This window comes from Syngnathus floridae, chromosome 1 (genome assembly GCF_059516105.1).
Source record: "Syngnathus floridae isolate MCC-2025c chromosome 1, RoL_Sflo_1.0, whole genome shotgun sequence".
NCBI lineage: Eukaryota > Metazoa > Chordata > Actinopteri > Syngnathiformes > Syngnathidae > Syngnathus > Syngnathus floridae.
The window spans coordinates 5,436,125-5,456,465 of NC_142413.1; the positions used below are offsets into that span (position 1 = coordinate 5,436,125).

A 20,341-nucleotide genomic window follows, 5' to 3' on the forward strand; every position below is an offset into this window, starting at 1 on the left:
TTGTCTTAAATGCCGATTTATTGACGAATGGCCTCAAACCATTGCCCTCTTAAGACCATCGTAAAACTGAAATACAAAAGAAAGAAAACACCGCGTGAAACGATCGTTAGCTTGTAGCATGTTGGCTAACGTCACTTCGACACGTAAATAAAATGAACATACAATCGTCTCGTGCTGAGTAAAACACTTACACCAAGCATCCACAGGAGGGCGGGCTTAACCATTAAATAGAAAATGACGTTTCAACACGAACCAAAGAGGGCAGAACAAGAACACATCAGAAAATCAAATGAATGAGAATTATACCATCCGTCCGTCCCTACCGCTTGTCCGCACAGGCATCGCGGACATGTCGGAGCCTATCCCAGCTGTCATCGGGCAGTAGGCGAGTAGAGTTCAAGCATCTTGCGGTCTTGTTCACGAGCAAGGGCAGGATAGACCGCGAGATGGGTGATGCTACAAGCGGCCAAAATGGGTACACCCTGTGTCTCTCGGTTGGCCTGCGAACGCCTTGGGATCGATTCCCCGGGATGAGCTGGACAAAAGGGGAGGAGGATGGGCGCCCGTCCTAAAGGTGCTGCCCCCAGATTTAAGTGATAGAAGATGGATGGGAAAATAATAATGGGAATTGTCTTTTAATTTTTTATTGTTTTTATGTATTTTTCACAACAGGATATGCATAATAAATTAAACAGAAGAATAACGCATGGTGAATTAATCATAATAGTAATAGTGAAAGAATGAAAAGAACGTATGGTAAATGAATCGGAATAATAATAATAACGCATGGTAAATTAAACAGAATAATAACGCATGGTAAATCAAACCAAAGAATAATGCATGTGAATAACTTTGAATGCATGATAAATTAAACAGAATAATATAAATGCATGGTCAATAACATGATTTATGGTCAATAGAACTTTAAATAATCAAATCAGAATATTTGTACTGAGACCACCAGCAACTTGGACTCATCGAGAGTCATTCCACACCCGGACACCATCACGGCAGGCTGCCACTCCAGATGCAAGACTCACTGAGAGTCATTCCACACCCGGACGCCATCACGGCAGGCTGCCACTCCAGATGCAAGACGCACTTTGATTGGATAACGCGCCGTGGGCATCTTACACACAAAGCTGTTGAGTCGCACGCAGGACATCTTTCTCCATTTGCCAGTCTGAAAGTCAAAATCAGATGATTTCAAACAGTTGGGCAGGTGTTGACAAATAACCGCACCCACCTGGCTCAACGTGGCCACGCAATTCTCCAACAGGCGGGCAGGATCTCCCTTAGCCCAGTTGGTGAAGGTCACCTTCTGGCGGTCCGACCACATGAATCTGCCCTTGACGACCAGGTCGTTCAGTCCGGTCCACGCGTCGCCCGTGCCTGCAGAGGACAGACAGCAACAGAGCTCTCATGCGCTTCCCAGATATCGAGTAGTTGTGACGGAAGACCGTCGGGCGTTGGCGCACGCACCAAAGTTCATGGCTTCTTGCAGCCAATCTCGCTCCGCCTCGGAGCGTATGGACACCAGTTCGGCACAGACGCTCCTGCAGGCGTGTTGAGCACCGTACCACGTCTTTTGATCATCCAAACGTTTGTAGCAGAAGCCCGCAAACTCCTCCCAGTCAGGTCCCAAGCATCTGGGCTCTGCACGCAAGATGCCGTCACATCAAGTGTGAAATGCCTTCTATTCTGGACATTCTACTCACCGTTCTCAGCAAAGGCGTAAGAAGCCGTTTTGCCATCGTATCTGCAGACAGTAAAGTGAGAATGAGCCGGGCCTCTATGAGCCGACTCGGCGGTGAGAGCTGACCACTCACTCAACTAAAGTGATCCCGTTCTCGGTGTAGATGAGGTCGGCGTTTTGTGGCGGCGCCTTCAGCAAAGTCACAGCTCCTCCGATCTCGTTCCGAATGATACCCGCGTGAATAGCGGCCGTGCAGATGTTTGAGTCCTGCACTCAGAAAACGTCTCAGACAAAGCCGCCGGAGGGTCGTTCAGTATTTACATACCTGGTTGTAGATCGATGTTCCGTAGACAATGTGGGGGGCTTTGCCGCAGCCCGGTGGGCAGAGGACCCTGCGGAAGACAACGTGGGAGTTGGGAGGGGAGGCTTCACCGCCAAGAAACGTCATGTCGGGTCTGACTCACGTCTTTGAACTGGCGAACTTGGTGAGGCTTTTGAAATTGCTGGCACAGGTGATGTCTGAGGGTCAAAAGGGCAAATCAAAGCACATTTGAAGCTGGTTTCCTCACAGCGCTCAGAGCGGCCGAGTGTTTGACTCACGAGCGGTGTCGTCAACGGCGCACCCCAAGACATCAAAGCGAAGGCCGACATTCAATCTGTAGTCGACTGGCAGGAGGCGGACATACTGGGTGAACACAGGCGTGGCTAGTAGACGAGTCCCCAAACCAAACTAGAAACAGAGCACGTGCATGTTTGCAATGACAAGAGCATGGGTTGCCTGACCGGCCGGCTGCTTACCTGCCCGTCTGGGTGGGTATACCAAGTCTTTCCGTCAATGCTGATCTGCATCTCAAGTACGGTGTACCGTTTCCTAACGTCTGTATTACAGCTCTGGGTCACGAGGGCTGTCACCTTTTTCCTCTGACCGAGGTTCACCTGGATCCAGCTGCCGGCTGAACGAGGAAGGCATTACATTGCATGGGACACCAAATTACACACAAATAAGGTCGGCTTTTTTAACTGCTTTTTTAACTAACACTTTTCGCTCAGTAACCAGCACCCGCTGCCTCCGAGATGCGCTTTGTGAAGTTTGTCCTTCATCACAAAGGAAGAGGCTGAAAAGGCAGAGTCTGCGATGCTCCCGTCAGTTGTCAGACTGTCAAGACACACTGAGGAAAGACAAACGTTAGTTACATTGAAGGGATGCTCAGTTGACACACATTCAATGATCTGGACACCCGTCCCTTGCCGAAGCTCTTTCTGGGCACAACAGTAAGTGTCGGGATGTGAAGCCCACCTGTCTCTTCACAGCTGTAGACAATGTGCAAGTATATGGAGGAGACACCAGGGCAGGAATCTGAATCCGAAAGGTAAATGGTGCAAACATGATCGTTGTCACACAGTGTCTTGTAGAAAGAGAGGTCCACCGTGCACGTCCCTGCAAGTTACAACACACCGGCACCCGTTTGACACATGGGCACTTCTGATTTTGTTAAGGAATCAAGGTATTTTCAATTGATATCAATCACGTGTCAATCAATCACGTGTCAATCGCAGGCCATTTTGATAATGAGTTCCAACACTTGTGAAAACGCAGCTACAGAAATGCTAAAGCTCGCATTCCTTCAGTCTGACCAACGCGGCTCCAGAACGCCAAGCCAAAGTCAAGGTCGCCACTCATGGATCCTTTTGTCTTACCATCTGTTGCGTTGCCATTTGGACAGACATCGCTACGCCTCCGCCCGTAGAAGGCTGACCGGATCCGGATGACTCGTTCTTCGGGACATTCAAGGGTTTTCCAATCTCCTTGGCAGACAATCTTTTTCATATAGCCTGTGAGAGCACAACCTTGTTCTCTCTCTCTCTCTCTCTCGCTTCTCTTCACAAAAAACATTCACGGCAACTTACCGTCCTGTAGCGGCAGGGGTTTTGACGGTTTTCCTACAAGCGGGAACACGGATGGGGATGTCATGACACACGTGATGAGGGTCAGCGGAGCATCGCATCTCACCTTTTCCTCTTTTCTTGCACACGTAGCCATTCGTGTTGTCGCACGCGTCGACGTTCCAGTGGCCGCTGCCGGTGAGGAAGGAAAGACATTTGCCCCCATCGGTGTCACCTGGAGGGAGAACATCTGAGACCTAAGCGCCGGTCCATTTCTCCAAACTGCAGCCGACAAACATCCACGCCCGACCTGCACTGAAGTGGACGTCAGAGAAGGGGTCATCCCACTTGCCGCCGTCAAGCTCGATCGTTTCATTGGCGCCCAACGACAAAGCGGGACCGGTCTCCAGAGCCTTGAAGTAACCTAACAATATGGAGCACAATGGTCATTCAGAAATGCGCCTGGAGAGAGAACATCTGACATCTAAGCGCCGGTCCATTTCTCCAAACTGCAGCCGACAAACATCCACGCCCGACCTTCACTGAAGTGGACGTAAGAGAAGGGGGATCCGTCAGCCCACTTGCCGCCGTCAAGATCGATCGTTTCATTGGCGCCCAACCACAAAGCGGGACCGGTCTCCAGAGCCTTGAAGTAACCTAACAATATGGAGCACAATCGTCATTCGGAAATATACCTCAAGGGAGCAGAATGGCCAAAGACAGATGCCAGGCATAATCGACAAATGGCCAGCCTACCGTGTACAAAGTTCTGCTCGTGCGAGTCGGTGATGCTGAGCAGGTTCCCTTTCTGCCGCTGGCAGTCGTCTTGGGCCTCGTTCCAGGTCTTGGGCTTGCGGTTGATCAGGTAGCAGAAGTCGCTGGAGGGGTCGTCCAGCCACCAGCCGCATTTGTCAGTCCAGCCTGCGAGCGAGACGGACGGCGGCGGTGCCGGACGCCCACCTGGCAGCTGTCGAGGCCCTCCGTGCTTGGCTGCAGGGACGCGGGGCCAAATATGAGCATCGCGACACACCGTGTGTGGGAAATGAGTGTTTGGGACCTTTTGGACCTTTTTTGCAGAAGAATGGCCTGGTGGAATTCCGGGTGACATCATGGAGCTTTCCATTAGATGCCAGTCGTTTACAGTCCATGGAGGGGGCGCTGTCCCACTCGCTGTAGTCCTGCATGCCAAGCCACAACGTTATATGGTTGCAATCTATCCTCGTCACGTGACATTCTCGGTGCAACTTATTGACATGATTCATCTTTAGACTGCCATCATCAACTTACATGATATTTTCCGTTCACCCCCATCCTTTGTCCCACAAGAGGCATCATTGCTGATTGCTTGTGAGCTTGAGGAAAGGAAACAGAGTTTTTGAACCATCAGCGCCAAGCCCGTTGAATGTGATCAGGGACCACCTCCGCCCTCGTCGATACGCGTTGGTGCTCACCTGCCAAAAACTGGGCCTCGCCATCTGAGTGGGCGCTGGCCAGGTGACCTCCCCACACACGGCAGAAATCTTCAGCTTCATCGCAGTCTTTTAGCATTTCCTCGTAACGATAGCAGTAATCGCCATACAGGAAGTGGCCATCGTCGCAGGAGGAAGCTGAAGCCGCAAACAACATTTTGTAGCAAACCATGAGGGGATGGTGAAAGTGCAAACAAGCGCACTGCAACTCACTTGCCACGAGAGCAGAACCCCCTTTGGGTAAACACCTCTCTTTATCCGGGCAGACTGTAAACAAAGGCCCAGTTACGTTTTTCTCCTCTCAACGGCATCATTACGTCGGATGCTCAGGCTTACAGTCCACCGGCCGCATGCACATGTACGCCAACGAGGAAGCGCAGGAGCCAGATCTCCACTTGCCAGGCTGCCTCCAAGCCCCTTGGTTGACGTAGACGCAGGAGGCAACGTCGGTGCTGTCGAGACAAGTCGCGAGAGACCCACGACCGACAATGGGCCGAGATGGAAGATTGGGCATGTTTTCCTTCTCTCGAGTGCCCTTAACAAGGAAAGCATGCAAAGTTGAGATTTCTTACCTCCCAGGTTGATTTGAGGCCCAGTTGGTGAGTGTCAGCATCTTGCCGTCAGACCAAGTCAGGTTTCCGCCCACAAAGTCACACCAGACGTCGTCGCAATTCTGGGCCGCGAGAACAAAAAACGATCAAGGCGGTCGCTCCAAGAGTCCACGGCCGCCAGTGCGTGCGTCTCACCAGAGTGGAGAGTCCCAGCCAGAAGGGGGTCTTCTTGCCCATGGCGTCCTTCACAAAGTCTTCCTCGGCCGAGGAGGTGATGGAGACCAGGTCGCCGCCCTGCCAGACGCAGTCTCGACGGGCCCCCAGCCAACCGTTGGGGGCCTCCACCTTCTTGTAGCACCAGTATTCGTACTCGAGCCATCCGGGATCACAGAGCTTGGCTGAGGGCACAATTTGCGGATCAGGCGGACACATTTGGCATATGACGACAAGACGGTGTGACTTGAGCGCCCCGCTGCAACTTCTTTTTGCCAAGATCAACGGAGCAGGACATTTACTGGCCGTTGCAAGTGTGTGTTGTTTGAGGCGTATACATTGCGACGCACAGTTCAAGGCGACTTACCATGGAGAGGAAACGGCGAAGGTGCCGTCACTCCTGCAAGAGCAAAGACAGACGTCAACGCGTGATGACAGCCGGTGGAGCGTCACATCTCATTTACCCTTTTTCGTTTTCTTGCACATGTAGCCTCGCATGTGGGAGCACCTGTCGGCCTTCCAGTCGCCGCTGCCGGTGAGGAAGGAAAGACAGGTTTCCCGAGAGCTGGCATCGGCGTCACCTGGGGGGAGACAAGACCTAAGCGCTCCTCCGTTCCTCCAAACGACAGACGTGCTTCCGGACCGACCTGCGCTCGAGCGGATGTAAGCGAACGGGGATCCGTCAGTCCATTTGGTGTCGTCTTCAGTGATAGAGGTGTTAGCACCCAACCACAGAGAGGGCGCGTTTGCCAGAGCCTTGACGTAACCTTTGGAGCCGAGGCAAACAACGAACGGTTGGAAACGGCTTTCAGAGAGACACTTTACTCAGCGGCTCATTGAGCTTTGTGCTCGAGCCCATACTTTGCTTGAATGTGTTTTTGCTTTCCGAAAACGAGCGGTCGTGGCCGCCAATATGTTGTCCTCAAGCCAGCACACAGAACAAACGTATTGTGAGGTTTTGTTGGGAACGTCTTGGCAGAATGCCCTTTCGGAAAATGTTCCAACTCCCGAGAGGGCCATTCGTCCGCACGCTAAATTATCCCTACGGCAAAGGTCCGTCCGCTAAATTATCTAACAATCGCCTGTTTGTAACGTCTCCAATCAATCCCAATGCGGCACATTGCCCAACCGGGGAACGACAGAATTTATTCATTCATGAGTGGACACAAAGGAATGGCCAGCCTACCGTGTACAAAGATCTGCTCGTGAAAGTCGGTGATGCTGCTCAGGTGTCCTTCCAGCCGATGGCAGTCGTCTTGGGCCTCCTTCCAGGTCTTGGGCTGGCGGACGATCAGGTAGCAGAAGTCGTCGGTGGGGTTGTCCAGCCACCAGCCGCATTGGTCAGTCCAGTCTGCGAGCAGACAGACGAAGGCGCTTGAGAGCACAGCGGCGCGCGGGCGGGCGGGCGACAGCAGACGGCGTGCAGACGGCAGTGCCAGACGCTCGCCCACCTACCCGGTTGGCCAACAAATGGTGGCAGCTGCCGAGGTCCTCCGCGCTTGGCTGCAGGAAAGGGCAGGAGAGCGTCAAATATGAACAAAGGTGTGGCGTGACAAAAGAGAGCGCTCGGAACGTTTGCACCTGTTTTGCAGACAAATGGCCGCGTTACTGTGCAGAGGCAGGAACTGAGCTCCCCAAGAGCAGTTGGGAACGCGCAGTCTCCCACGGTGTTATTCTTCAACGCTTGGTAGTCCTGTGAACAACATGAGTGTTGGAACCCCCCCTTTTTGGTAGGGTAGAAAACTGTTTTTTGAGTGCTGACTCCGAATCATTAACTGCTCTCCCCTCTTACCTTTTTTGTGCAAATGTGGCCAAGAATCTGTTTATACACAACCTTGTAAGACATGGACCCCTATGCACTGACTAAACAGTTTGCAGAGTCGACCCCGGAACCTGTTCACCCCACTCCCCATCCCCTGCTTTGGAGCAATAAGGGTCTTCGAGGAGGTAAAAAAGTCAGCATGATGGGTTTCTCTGCTCTCAAGCTGTGTTAGTCTTACCTTAAAAACCTTTCCGACAGTTCCGGCAGCAACTTCCGGCCGAACTCTGACGAAGGTGGAAGTTGCTGCCGAAACTATCTGAAAGGTTTTTAAGAGAAGACAAATTTCGACTTTCCCAGCTAAGCTTACTTTTTCAAAGGCCTTAAGCATTTCACTTACAAATTCTGTTCCGTCACTCCACTCGACCTTCTTGCGTCCCACAAAAGATGAATGTTGGGTGTACGAGTGACCTTGAGGAAAGGGCAAGAAGCGTTTCAGCCAAATGATGCCTGTTGTCATGTTTTGTGGGGACGACGACGAGGGATGCATATCATTAGAATGAACATTCCTTTTCGATGCTGATGTTTATCAATAGCGTTCTCCATACTTTATACCACATGTGTCAAACTCAAGGCCCGGGGTCCAGATACTTTTTATTCTTTAATATTTGACCAGTTTTTACTCGTCCGATTTGAAACCGAGTTATATGTCAGTTTGTTTTGTAGCTTTTACTGTATATGAGGTGCTCATACATGTATTTGGGTTGACGGTCGGAATGGCCCTCCGAAAGAAGCTATGACTACAATTTGGCCCGTGAAAAAAATTGAGTTTGACACCCCTGCTTTTTACTGTATGTAATTTGAAGATGTGATGAGAGATCAAATATTTTTACAGCTCTTGTATTTTACTGTGGGGGGCATAACAACAAACTGTGCTCAGTGCCAATGTACACGTCGTGCAACAAGTCATCTTTATCTTTTAGCGAGAGTGAATGGGGATTCTTTGGTGGCTGTACAGAAAAAAAACAATAAAGGCCAGATATATTAGCGCAGTTCACGACAACACAGCAAGGCCTAACGATAGACTATAGCATGGTTAATTAAAAGCGCTGCAAGGATTCGTTGAAGATGCGGTGTTTGTGTTAGCGTTAGCCGCGCCGCGACAAACATAGCAAGCCTACTTACCTTGACTAAAGCACGGTTAATTAAAAGCGCTGTGCGAATTCGTCGAAGATGCGGAGTTTGTGTTAGCATTAGCCGCTCCACGCAAAGCGTCAAACACTGGGCGGTCTTTTAGCTTTATCCCATGAGCGAGAGCACTGTAAGCTAATGCTTCGTAGGGTTGCGTGTGTTTCTCCTAACCCCCTTGGTAGCAACTACTTTGACAAACGGTGCAGTGAGTTGTCTGTCACTTTAATGAAGCTTTTTATTATTCAGCTATTTATTTCCTTATTATTTGATCTACGTTAAATGTTTGTGGTATTGTTCGTAGAGAATCTTTGTGCTAGCGGTCCGCGGTATGCATCCCTACTAACGACTGCTGCGGTTCGTCTTGGTGCTCACCATACACAAATTGGGCCTCTTCCTTGGAGTGGATGCTGGCCAGGTGGCCTCTCCGAGACCGACAGAACTTCTCGGCTTCCTCCCAACTTTTGGCCTCACCCTCGTAATGATAGCAGTAATCGTTATACAGTAAGTCGCCACCGCTGCAGTCGGAAGCTGAGGCCACAAAGAAAACATTTAGTAGGAAACAAGCTGGTGACTGTGGATAAAGACGCGACTCACTCTTCACTGCTTTGAAGGCATAACCTTTGCGGGCACACGTCCGCCCAGCCGGGCATTCTGGGGAGGGGGAAAAAAAAAACGTTTACAATCGCGCTTTTCTCCTTCCAAGGGCAACACGGACGTGCAGTGCAGGCTTACTCAGCGGCCGCTCGCAAACGTACGCCAGCGAGGAAGCGCAGGAACCAGACATCCACTTGCCAGACTGATCATGAGTGCCTTGTTTGACGTAGGCACAGGAGGCGACGTCGGTGCTGTCGGGAGAAGTTGTGTAAGGTGGGACACATAACCAAACTGGAAGATTGGGCATGTTTGTTTCTCTCGAGCGGCATCAACGTGTGCCCACGACTGCATGTTGTGACTTCATTCTTACCTCCCAGGTTGATCTGAGGCCCAGTTGGTGTGTGTCAGCGTCTCGCCGTCGGACCAAGTCAGGTTTCCGTCTTCAAAGCGACACCAGATGTCATCGCATTTCTGGGGAGGAAAACCAAAAAAAATCAAGCTCGTCTGCAGAGCCGCCGCTTGTGCTCACGTCTCACCAGATTGGAGAGTCCCAGCCAGAAGTGGGTCATCATGGTCTTCTTCACAAAGTCTTCCTCAGCCGAGGAAGAGATGGAGAGCAGGTCCCCGCCCTCCCAGACGCAGTGATGATGGGCCCCCAGCCAACCGTTGGGGGCCTCCACCTTCTTGTAGCAGCTGGCATCGTACTTGAGCCATCCCAAACCACAGATGTTAGCTGAGGGCACAATTTGGGGATCGAGCGGGCGGACAGATCAGAGCACACTGATTGGCTGAGAATACAGTTAAGGAATAATCTACTCAATCAGCTTCAAGGAATGTTTCGCAGAACATTTTGCGCAATGGAACGGCAGCTCAAAAACAAAACTAAAGTGATCATTGTCGCCGTGCGTTCGCATTCCAAGCTCTACCTATCGCCAGATAAAACAAACCGGGAGCCGGCTTGGAGGACTTTGAGCGAGGAACTTGGCACCAGCGGTATGTTGACTTTTTTCAGCTATTGGGAGCATTGTTACGTTCCCATATTGCGAATTGCCAGCCACTCCGGCCAATTGTCTGACAATTGAAAAATTTGCATTGTTGTTCAATAAATATTCAAGTGAATAAGTTCCAATCGATGCACTTCTATTGACACCGTCAACTGCTTTTGGAAAGGTAACATTACATTTTGGAAGCAATTTGCCCAACGCTGCAAACCGTGGCCGAGGGAGGCGGGCACTGAGTCAAGAGGCGGAGACCAAAGATGCGTTTTAAGATGAGTCTTTTGAAAATGGAGAAAACAAATCCAACTCGGCTGATCTGCCAAATGCGAAATGTCACATTTTGTTCTTGTGACAGTCATTGGACACTTTGTAAGTTTGACATGACCCGACCAACCAATTTTTTATTAAAAAATGCAAACATTAGGTGAACATTTGTTATCTACAATTTTTTTTTTTCGGTTGAGAAGCATTTTTTTGTCTGGCATCTTTTCAACACAGAGTTTACGGCGACTTACCGTTGTTGTCCGAAGGCGCCATAGCATCTGCCACTCCTGCAAGAGGAAACGCAAAGACGGACGTCAACGCGCGATGACGGTCAGTGGAGCGTCACTTCCTCCTTACCTTTTGCTCTTTTCTTGCACATGTAGCCACTCTTGTGGTCGCACGCGTCGGCTTTCCAGTCGCCGCTGCCGGTGAGGAAGGTAAGACATTTCTCGTCGTTGCCGTCATCTGGAGGGAGACCAGATCTAAGCGTTCCTGCGAACTGCAGCCGACATACATGCTTTCAGACTGACCTTCAAATTCTTTGATTTTCTTGAACAGTGAGCCGTCAGTCCACTTGGTGTCATCATCGTCAAATGGGCTTTTGACGCCCAACCACAGAGGGGCATCGTCATCATTCAGCGCCACAGCCTTGATGTAACCTTTGGATCAAAGGAGAACGTCTCTCCGGACCACACTTGCAATACAACTCGATGGGTGTGGCGCATTTCACGACAGCTGCAGCCGTTGTGAAATGCACTACGCATTGGATAACAATACTGCAACAAAGACGGTGAAAATGATTCCACACAAAAAAAAGCAGCAAAGCAACTCTTGCCATCCACACGATGTGGGCCTGCCTTCTTTTGCTCCAACGATGGGCACGCCGCTTTTGAAGACGGCGTCTGTAGTGTTGCCGTTTTTCTCGTACAACTTACAAGAGTAGCAGTAAGAATCTTTTCATCTCAGGTTCACTGTAACCTCCTCCTCATCCATTTTCTTCTCATTCTATTCCTACGAATTGGAAAACAACGAATGGCCAGCCTACCGTGTACAAAGGTCTGCTCGTGTGAGCCGGTGATGCTGAGCAGGTTCCCTTCCAGGTGATGGCAGTCTTCTTGGGCCTCCTTCCAGGTCTTGGGCTGGCGGACGATCAGGTAGCAGAAGTCGTCGGTGGGGTTGTCCAGCCACCAGCCGCATTGGACAGTCCAGTCTGCGAGCGAAACGGACGGACGGACGCCGCATGAGCGCACAGCGGCGTATCGACGGCCAGTGCCGGACACCCGCCCACCTACCCGGTTGGCCAACCAATGGAGACAGCTGTCGAGGTCTTCCGCTCTTGGCTGCAGGGAAGGGCAAAGTGGGGGGGGGCAAATATGAGCAAACGTGTGCCGCGACAGAGTCCAGAGGGAGCGCTCGGAACGTTTGCACCTATTTTGCAGACAAATGGCCGGTTTACTGTGCAGTTGCAGGAACTGAGCTCCCCAAGAGCAGTTGGGAACACGCAGTCTCCCACGGTGTTATTTTCCCTCTTTTGGTAGTCCTGTGAACAACATGAGCGTGTTGGGACTCTTGACGTGCAGGTTTATTGTTCAAACAAAACACGGCAAACTCTAAAAGTAAAAATATCATAAAAACAACATAAACAAATAGCCCCAAGGCATTGACGCGGTCATAAACCTCCTGTCAATCCCGGCAATGTTCAAATTCACCGCAAGTTTTATAGAGTCCCTCTAGTGGCGTGGAGGGCAAATGACAACAACCCAAAAATAACACTAGAGGACAAAAATACAGAGCCCATTGCGGACCAAGCCCTTCCCCCTGGCTAAGCCTCGGTTCACAACAAAGTGTCCGATCAAACTGTTTTGCGTGCTGTGACAAATCCCCAGCGCACGACGGCGCCGCCATCCTCGTTCAAAATAGTTTGCACAGCGTGTCATCGGGCTGCTCTGCTCTCGCCCTCTTTTAGACATTTCCCCTCTTGAAACCGACATTTCTTTGTCCCCTTGTTGCACATAGCTATTGCAAAATAACTTTCTCAAATGCTTTCAGCATTTCACTTACAAATTTTGTTCCGTCACTCCACTTGTTCTTCTTGAGTCCCAAGAAAGACGAATACGGGCTTTGTCCGTGACCTTGAGCAAAGGCGACAAGACAGCCAAGTCAAGCTTTGTGGGACTGGACGACAGGTGGGCTTCGTGTCGGTGCTCACCATACACAAATCGGGCCTCTTCCTCGGAGTGGACGCTGGCCAGGTGGCCTCCCCGATCGACACAGAATCTCTCAGATTCCTCCCAGCTTTTAGCCGATTTCTCGTAATGATAGCAGTAATCGTCATACAATAAGTTGCCCTCGCTGCAGTCGGAAGCTGAGGCCACAAAGAAAACATTTTTAGTAGGACACACGGCAAGCTGATAAAGATGTGCTGCAACTCACTCGCCACTACAGCAAAACTGTCTTTGCGAGGACACGTAGAGCAATCTGGGGAGGGGGAAAAAAAAAACCGTTTACGATTGCGCTTTTCTCCTTCCAAGGGCAACACGGACGTGCAGTGCAGGCTTACTCAGCGGCCGCTCGCAAACGTATGCCAGCGAGGAAGCGCAGGAACCAGACATCCACTTGCCAGGCTGATCATAAGTGCCTTGTTTGACGTAGGCACAGGACGCAACGTCGGTGCTGTCGGAAGAAGTTGTGTAAGGCGAGACACATAACCAAACTGGAAGATTGGGCATGTTTGTTTCTCTCTCGAGTGGCATCAACTTGTGCCCACGACTGTATGTTGTGACTTCATTCTTACCTCCCAGGTTGATCTGAGGCCCAGTTGGCGTGTGTCAGTGTCTCGCCGTCGGACCAAGTCAGGTTTCCGTCTTGAAAGCGACACCAGATGTCATCGCATTCCTGGGAGGAAAAAAAAACAATCAAGCTCGTCTGCAGAGCCGCCGCTTGTGCTCGCGTCTCACCAGATTGGAGAGTCCCAGCCAGAAGTGGGCCATCATGGTCTTCTTCACAAAGTCTTCCTCGGCCGAGGAAGAGATGGAGAGCAGGTCCCCGCCCTCCGAGACGCAGTGATGACGGGCCCCCAGCCAACCGTTGGGGGCCTCCACCTTCTTGTAGCAGCTGCCGTCGTACTTGAGCCATCCGGGATCACAGCGCTTGGCTGAGGGCACAATTTGGGGATCGAGCGGGCGGACAGATCAGAGCACACTGACGACTGGGAATAGTTTTCCAGTGAGGGATGAGATCTACTCAATTGCTATGTTCATTACGTTACTGTTACTAACAGTGGCAAAGTCATTTTTGCTGCTTGGGCCGTGACGACAGGTCCATGTGAATAATACATTTTTAGCATTTTTCTGTCTCGCATCTTTTAAACGCAGAGTTTATGGCAACTTACCGTCGTCAGAAGACGGCTTAGGTTCTGGCACTCGTGCAAGAGCTTGAAAAGCAAAGAAGCAAAGACAGACGGATGGATGGATGGATGGATGATGGATGGATGTCAACGCGTGATGACGGCCAGTGGAGTGTCACATCTTCTTACCTTCTCCTCTTTTCTTGCACACGTAGCCATTCTTCTTGTCGCACGTGTCGGCTTTCCAGTGGCCGCTGCCGGTGAGGAAGGACAGACATTTCCCCTTGTCGGCGTCACCTGGAGGGAGAAGATAGAAGCGCTGGCCCATTTCTCCAAACTGCAGCCGACAGACATCAGACATGCTTTCAGACCGACCTGCAATCAAGTGGACGTAAGCTATCAGTGATCCATCAGTCCACTTGGCAGCTCCGTCCAGGGGGGTTTTGGCGCCCAACCATAAAGCATCCATCGCCAGAGCCTTGATGAAACCTTTGGATCCAAGGAGACCATGGAACAAGACAAATGATTCACTCAAGCGTCCATTCAATTCGGTTATTAATTACAGTTGCCAATTGTGACTGGGTTCCATTCCGACAATCTTATTGGGACAAAATGATTGACACATTTTACAACCAACCAAAAGACATAGTATTTCAACATCAGAATTTTGTCCTCATTACTCGATATCTGTTTCAAACCGTTTAGTCCTTGAATTCATGCGTGCTTTCAGTGGACCGGTAACGCAATTTACAGCACGGCGCAGGATCCAGTTTGCTGCTCGTAAGGAAGGTCGTGGTAACAACAAAACAGGCTGGTGGCACTTTAAGGCCAGGAACTAACCAAGCCAAAAAAACTTTCAACGTCGGTTAGAACTGCAGAGAGATGGCAAATCCAAAAAAGTACAGAGAGAAGGTATAACAATTGATGGAGGAGCAGGCAGACCGAGTGTGGCGCCTAGACAACGAATACAAACATAGCAATGATTTTTTGGGGGGAAGAAAATAAAGAATGGCCAGCCTACTGTGTACAAAGATCTGCTCGTGAAAATCGGTGATGCTGAGAAGGTTCCCTCCGAAGCGCCGGCAATCATTTTGCGCCTCCTGCCAGGTCTCGGTGGGCTGCCGGTTGATCAGGTAGCAGAAGTCGTTGAAGGGGTCATCCAGCCACCAGCCGCATTTGTCAGTCCAACCTGCGAGCGAGACGGACAGCGCATGAGAGCGCAGTGGCGTGTCGACCTAAGTGCCGGACGCCCGCCCACTTACGCGGTTGGCCAACCAATGGCAGCTGTCGAAGCCCGCCGCGCTTGGCTGCAGGGAAGGGAGGGGGTTGGGGGATATGAGAGCGCAGCGCTTGATGGAACGAGGAGTGAGTGTGCGCGTGTGAGAGTGTGCGCGTGTGAGTTTGGGACCTTTTTGGCACAAAATCCTGCCAGTGGTATATGGGCCATCATTCCGTAACTCAATTCTCCCATTAGAATTTAACAATCCCACTCCATCACGTCGTCTGTTTATCCGGCTGGTGTAGTCCTGCGGATGACATTTTGGACAGGACTTGAGCTTGCTGCATTTGATCTGGTCAGCTTCCCACCACCATCACTCACATGACGGTGTCGCCCTTGTACCTTCTCACATTTAAGATTCACTTTGTCAGTTTCAGTTTATTGGTGGCCAAACACTATGTACATTCAAAAGACGTACATTTTGTGCCCTCCCTGGCACTTTTAAAAACGGTCTCCAAGATGAGAGGTCAGTAGGTCAGGACTTTTACCTGCAAGTCTTGTAAAGTACGAACGTCCTGGATCTTATGGTGCCAGGGACCTGCCAACTCAGCTCGTGCAAAACGCCTTTTTCAAGGGCATTTCACTCACCAAATCTGTTCCGTCACTCCACTCGTAGTTGTTGTTATTCACCTTGAGTCCCACCCATATCCATGCGTAATGCGTGAAATCTTGAGGAAAGGAGAATAAGAGCTTCAGTCCAAGAAGAGCTTCAGCCAACTGATGCCCGTGGTCAAACTTTGCGGGACTGGACGACAAGTGCGCTTCCCCTTGAGGCTCACCCGACATGAATTGGACCTCTTCCTCAGAGTGGACGCTGGCCAGGTGGCCTCCCTTCTTGAGACAGTACCTCTCGCCTTTCACCCAGCCACCGAAGTGATATACATTATCATAGCAAAAATTGCCATACTGCATCCATCCATCGTCACAGTCGGAAGCTGAGGCCACAAAAAAAAAGCAACATTTTGTAGGAAACCATGATGATAAATGCGGTGAAAATCGTGCTACAACTCACTTGTCACTGCAGTAAAACTGTCTTTGGGGGTACACGTCCGCCCAGCTGGGCATTCTGCAAAAAAAATAAAAAAAATAAAACATTTTTGCAATTGCACTTTTCTCTTTTCAACGGCAGCATGACGACGGACGTGCACGCTTACTCAGCGGCCGTTTGCACACGTATTTCAACGGGGAAGTGCAGGAAACAGTCATCCAGGAAAGATGTGACCAAGGAGCCTTGACGTAGGCGCAGGATGCAACCGAGGTGCTGCCGAGAGAATTCGAGTTAAGGCGAGACACACAACCAAAAATGGGCCAAACTGGAAGATTGGGCATGTTTGTTTCTCTCGAGTGACATCAACGTGTGCCCACCTGACAACGACAGCATGCCAAGTTGTGACTTCATTCTTACCTCCTAGGGTGAGCTTTGGCCCAGTTGGTGTATGTCGTCGTCTCGCCGTCGGACCAAGTCAGGTTTCCGTCTTTAAAGTTACACAAGGCTACGTCGCATTTCTGAGTGGGAAAAAAAACATTGAATTTGTCGATCGAGTAGCGCAACAGAGCCCACGGCTGATTGTTCTCGCGTCTCACCAGATTGGAGAGTCCCAGCCAGAAGTCGTTCCACTTCATCATCTTTTGCAGAAAGGCTTGCTCGGCCGAGGAAGAGATGGAGACCAGGTCCCCGCCCTCCAAGACGCAGTGGTGACGGGCCCCCAGCCAACCGTTGGGGGCATCCACCCCCTTGTAGCAGCTGCCTTCGTGCTCGAGCCATCCGAAACCACAGACGTCAGCTGAGGGCACAATTTGGGGATCGAGCGGGCGGACAGATCAGAGCACCCGCGATAGGTGAAATCCGCAAAGTAGTGTCACCCTCTCCCCCTTTAACATAATTTTTTTGTGTATAAATAAATGTATATTAAACCATATAAGTGCATATGTCATCATTCAAACATGAACAGTTTCAAACATGTAAATACTAAATTTTCATTTGGAATTAAAAAAAAAAAAAAATCCGCGATGTACTGCACGAACCGCAATGTAGCGAGCGATTAACTGCACGAACCGCAATGTAGCGAGCGATTACTGTACACGTGTTGCAATTTATGTAGTTCCACACGTGGGCGTTAGGTGGTACTATTGGGGCATCGCAACCAAGTGCACAATCCGGTCTGGGGTGACGACGCCCACCTTCTGGGTTCCAAGACCAAAAGAAACAAAAGCTCGTCTGCCCTTCATTCTCTTGCCTGTCGCCTAATTCTGTTAGCATAAAAGCAGCACTTAGTTTGTTTTGGCTTTGATTTGGATTTGATGCCCACCATTTTTTGAAAATTTCTCTAAATACGACCTGGTAGTTTGAATTCTACAAGTGGGATGAAAGACGGTAATGTTAAGACAATTGAGGGTTTTGTGAAAACCAAAGGTTTTTGCTTTTACGATAACTTATATTAACAAAATAAGTACAAATTGTGAAAACAGTTTCCCTGATAAACATGGATAAATGGGATAATAACACCGACTTTAAGGCTGCTCGTGAGCATTTCTGTATTGATCGATCATGATGAAAATAACGTTTTAGCAACCCTTCGATTGACACGTCATCCAATGAGAATTGGAGCAGCATGAGCATTTTACGTTGATCGCGATCACGAGGAAAGAACGTTTCAGCATCACTTCGACTGACACGTCATCCAATGACAAGAGCAGCATGAGCACTATGTTGATCGATGTCATGATGAAAACAACGTTTTAGCGTCACTTCAATGGACACGTCATCCAATGACAAGAGCAGCACGAGCATTTCTATGTTGATCGATCATGATGAAAATAACGTTTAAGCATCACTTCAACTGACACGTCATCCAAGCATGAGCATTTCTATGCTGATCGATCATGAGGAAAATAACGTCTAAGCATCACCTCAATTGACACGTCATCCAATGATGAGAGCAGCATGAGCATTTCTATGTTTTAGCATCACTTCAATTGACACGTCATCCAATGTAAGAAGCGCAGCATGAGCATTTTTATGTTGCTCGATCATGATCAGAATAAAAAGTGCAACTTATTAACACTTGGTTTTACGATGCCGATAACGGGATAACTTGTTTTGATTTTGTTCATTTCGGCAAATGCAACACGCTTATTACAACTTTACATCCTGCAAAGTGGGCTCATTATTAACTTGTACACTGGCTGCTCTCGTCCAAGGCACTGTCGACATCTGCTGGCGATTTCGCCTTATTACACTCATTCTCAAGGTTGATATTTTGTGAACTGCATTAGACATCTCTACCCAATGTATTGAAAATAATAATAATAATATGGCGCTGAGCCACGATATGATAAGGTCGGCGTTCAATTGACTCAACGGTAGTAGCTGATCATTTCAAAGTAAAGTTGCTCCCATGCTCTCGTGACAGAACAGTAACCCACGAAGCCGGTGTATGACATAAAAATGACCAAAAAGGACACATCAGCCGCCAAATGATTCTTGAAATAATGACACGGGGCTTCTTAACAATCCAATGATGGCTCAATGATACATTATGAGAAAGTAAAAAAAATACGCCTGGCTGCACTCTACGCGCAGCACAAAGCCATCCAATTTGCAATCAAGTGAGGAAAGTTTCTGACCTGTAGTGCACGTCCAGTGGATACTGATCAAGATTACAAAGCAGGTAAGTCGCTCCCACATGTTTAGTGGCGAAGAGACATTCCCCAAACTCACGAAGTCATTGAAAGTAGAAGAGACCGTCCGCAAACTCACAAAGTCACCGAAAGTAGGTGAATTAAGTCAAAACGGCCAAATGATGAACAAAGCTCAAACGACTTGTTTGACTACCCCCAAGACAGGCCGCGCCCACGCGCTATGTGACCGTCACACACGTCACAAAGCCTGCAAGCACACGGACGCTTTCATTTCTTTGACATTCGTAAATGGTCTTTATTTCCTACACTTGAACAACAACCAGCGAATCATTCTAATAATCAATTACACCCAACTTTCTTGAGTAAGGCGTTAGCCCTTCAGGGAATGCTAGTAAAGCATCAAGTTGGTTGGCTTTCGACAAGTCATAACAGCAGTTTTACAAATCTGCCATGAATGAAAAATATACTCCAGGCAGTTAGGATCCTGAACTCTCTCCCCCCCTTCTGCGTAGCGTGCTGTACTTTTGCGCTATATTCTGACTGCTCTACGCACGCTTGCTCCATTTTTGCTCCTCTTATTTATTGTTATTTGTTTATTTACTATTTATTCAGCACTCTTATTTAGTCATTGTTTGTGGCTTGTTGTTGTTTTTTTGTGTTGTTTACTTGTATGTATATTGTGTACTATGTCTTGTCACCGTGGGATAGTGGGAACCTAATTTCGATTTCTTTGTGTGTCTTGGCATGTCAAGAAATCGACAATAAAGCAGACATTGATTTAATAAGGCTAGCATCATTCAGAGGAGCCTGCTCCTCCTCAAGTGTGGGACCAATAGACTGCTAAATGCCATCAACCTGTACAACTCCTCACTTGGGGGAAGGAGGCAATAGGAACAGGGACAAGGGGAGACCTAATCGGCGGAACCCAGTGCAAGAACTAACACTTTATTACTTGAAAATTCATCTTGTTTGTCCTTATATTTACTTCATCACGCAACGCATGTTGAAAGGCAACCAACTTGATGCCAAGTCATTAAGGATTGCGGCCTTTTGGCTATTTTTCCAACCAATGTGCACTCGTTTGTCGGAGCAAATTTCTCATGGGAAGCGCGTAGCAACTGAGTTATGATTATTTCTGTACCCAAGACGTTTCATTTCTTCCGGTCTCGATGTTTGAATGCTCTCCCCGTGCTTGCGTGGGCTTTAACCGACTCAAGTATTTTCAGATTTTTCAGAGAGACCCTTTGCGTATTTCCACCCTACCCCTACAAAAAATAAAAGAATCATAGCTATGCCAGTGCAATTGCTGCTACCACTACTACTGAGGTTAACTGGCACGACTAACAGGACACAGTTGTCGCCAAGTTTCAGCTCACCGGTAACAAAAAGTAGTTCTACTAGTGCACAGAAACGTCAGAGGGTAGTGCGGAATTACTCAAAGACAGTCGCCCGGCG

The 20,341-nt window shown here is 49.3% G+C and overlaps 1 protein-coding gene across 4 annotated transcripts; it reads right to left on the bottom strand.

Moving 5' to 3' along the window:
• Nucleotides 1–628: 628 nt before the first annotated feature.
• LOC148403607 (lymphocyte antigen 75-like) lies at nt 629–20,333 on the bottom strand. Of its 4 annotated transcripts, XM_088371683.1 has the most exons (61): nt 18,872–20,333; nt 16,829–17,028; nt 16,650–16,750; nt 16,399–16,505; nt 16,257–16,310; nt 16,024–16,179; nt 15,833–15,912; nt 15,374–15,491; nt 15,228–15,272; nt 14,987–15,154; nt 14,341–14,454; nt 14,155–14,262; nt 14,011–14,052; nt 13,577–13,773; nt 13,414–13,514; nt 13,180–13,292; nt 13,053–13,097; nt 12,829–12,984; nt 12,681–12,751; nt 12,048–12,159; nt 11,912–11,959; nt 11,665–11,829; nt 11,150–11,278; nt 10,977–11,084; nt 10,871–10,906; nt 9,894–10,090; nt 9,728–9,828; nt 9,496–9,608; nt 9,358–9,414; nt 9,136–9,291; nt 7,973–8,043; nt 7,395–7,506; nt 7,269–7,316; nt 7,000–7,164; nt 6,461–6,580; nt 6,278–6,394; nt 6,181–6,213; nt 5,796–5,998; nt 5,622–5,722; nt 5,386–5,501; nt 5,263–5,316; nt 5,032–5,187; nt 4,868–4,932; nt 4,638–4,758; nt 4,337–4,570; nt 4,118–4,237; nt 3,891–4,004; nt 3,708–3,815; nt 3,605–3,637; nt 3,395–3,529; nt 2,994–3,134; nt 2,734–2,865; nt 2,495–2,649; nt 2,297–2,426; nt 2,161–2,215; nt 2,022–2,088; nt 1,830–1,963; nt 1,719–1,759; nt 1,483–1,656; nt 1,247–1,392; nt 629–1,183 (listed from the first exon to the last, which is right to left on the bottom strand). In XM_088371683.1, exons 1-61 carry the CDS (start codon nt 18,930–18,932, stop codon nt 1,037–1,039), a joined length of 6,807 nt encoding a protein of 2,268 aa, XP_088227809.1. In that variant the 5' UTR covers nt 18,933–20,333; the 3' UTR covers nt 629–1,036. The 4 variants fall into 4 exon arrangements, with proteins under 4 accessions (XP_088227809.1, XP_088227796.1, XP_088227805.1 ...); XM_088371670.1 differs by having other exon boundaries at nt 7,269–7,506; XM_088371679.1 differs by having other exon boundaries at nt 4,647–4,758; nt 7,269–7,506; nt 18,872–19,111.
• Between the last annotated feature and the right edge of the window lie 8 nt (nt 20,334–20,341).

Coding starts and splice junctions, on each gene's coding strand:
- LOC148403607 (XM_088371670.1), bottom strand. CDS start 18,932: ATGTGGGAGCGACTTACCTGCTTTGTAATCTTGATCAGTATCCACTGG. Junction 15,913..16,023: donor AGAGGTCCAATTCATGTCGG/GTGAGCCTCAAG, acceptor CCTTTCCTCAAG/ATTTCACGCATTACGCATGG. Junction 4,933..5,031: donor CGAGGCCCAGTTTTTGGCAG/GTGAGCACCAAC, acceptor CCTTTCCTCAAG/CTCACAAGCAATCAGCAATG.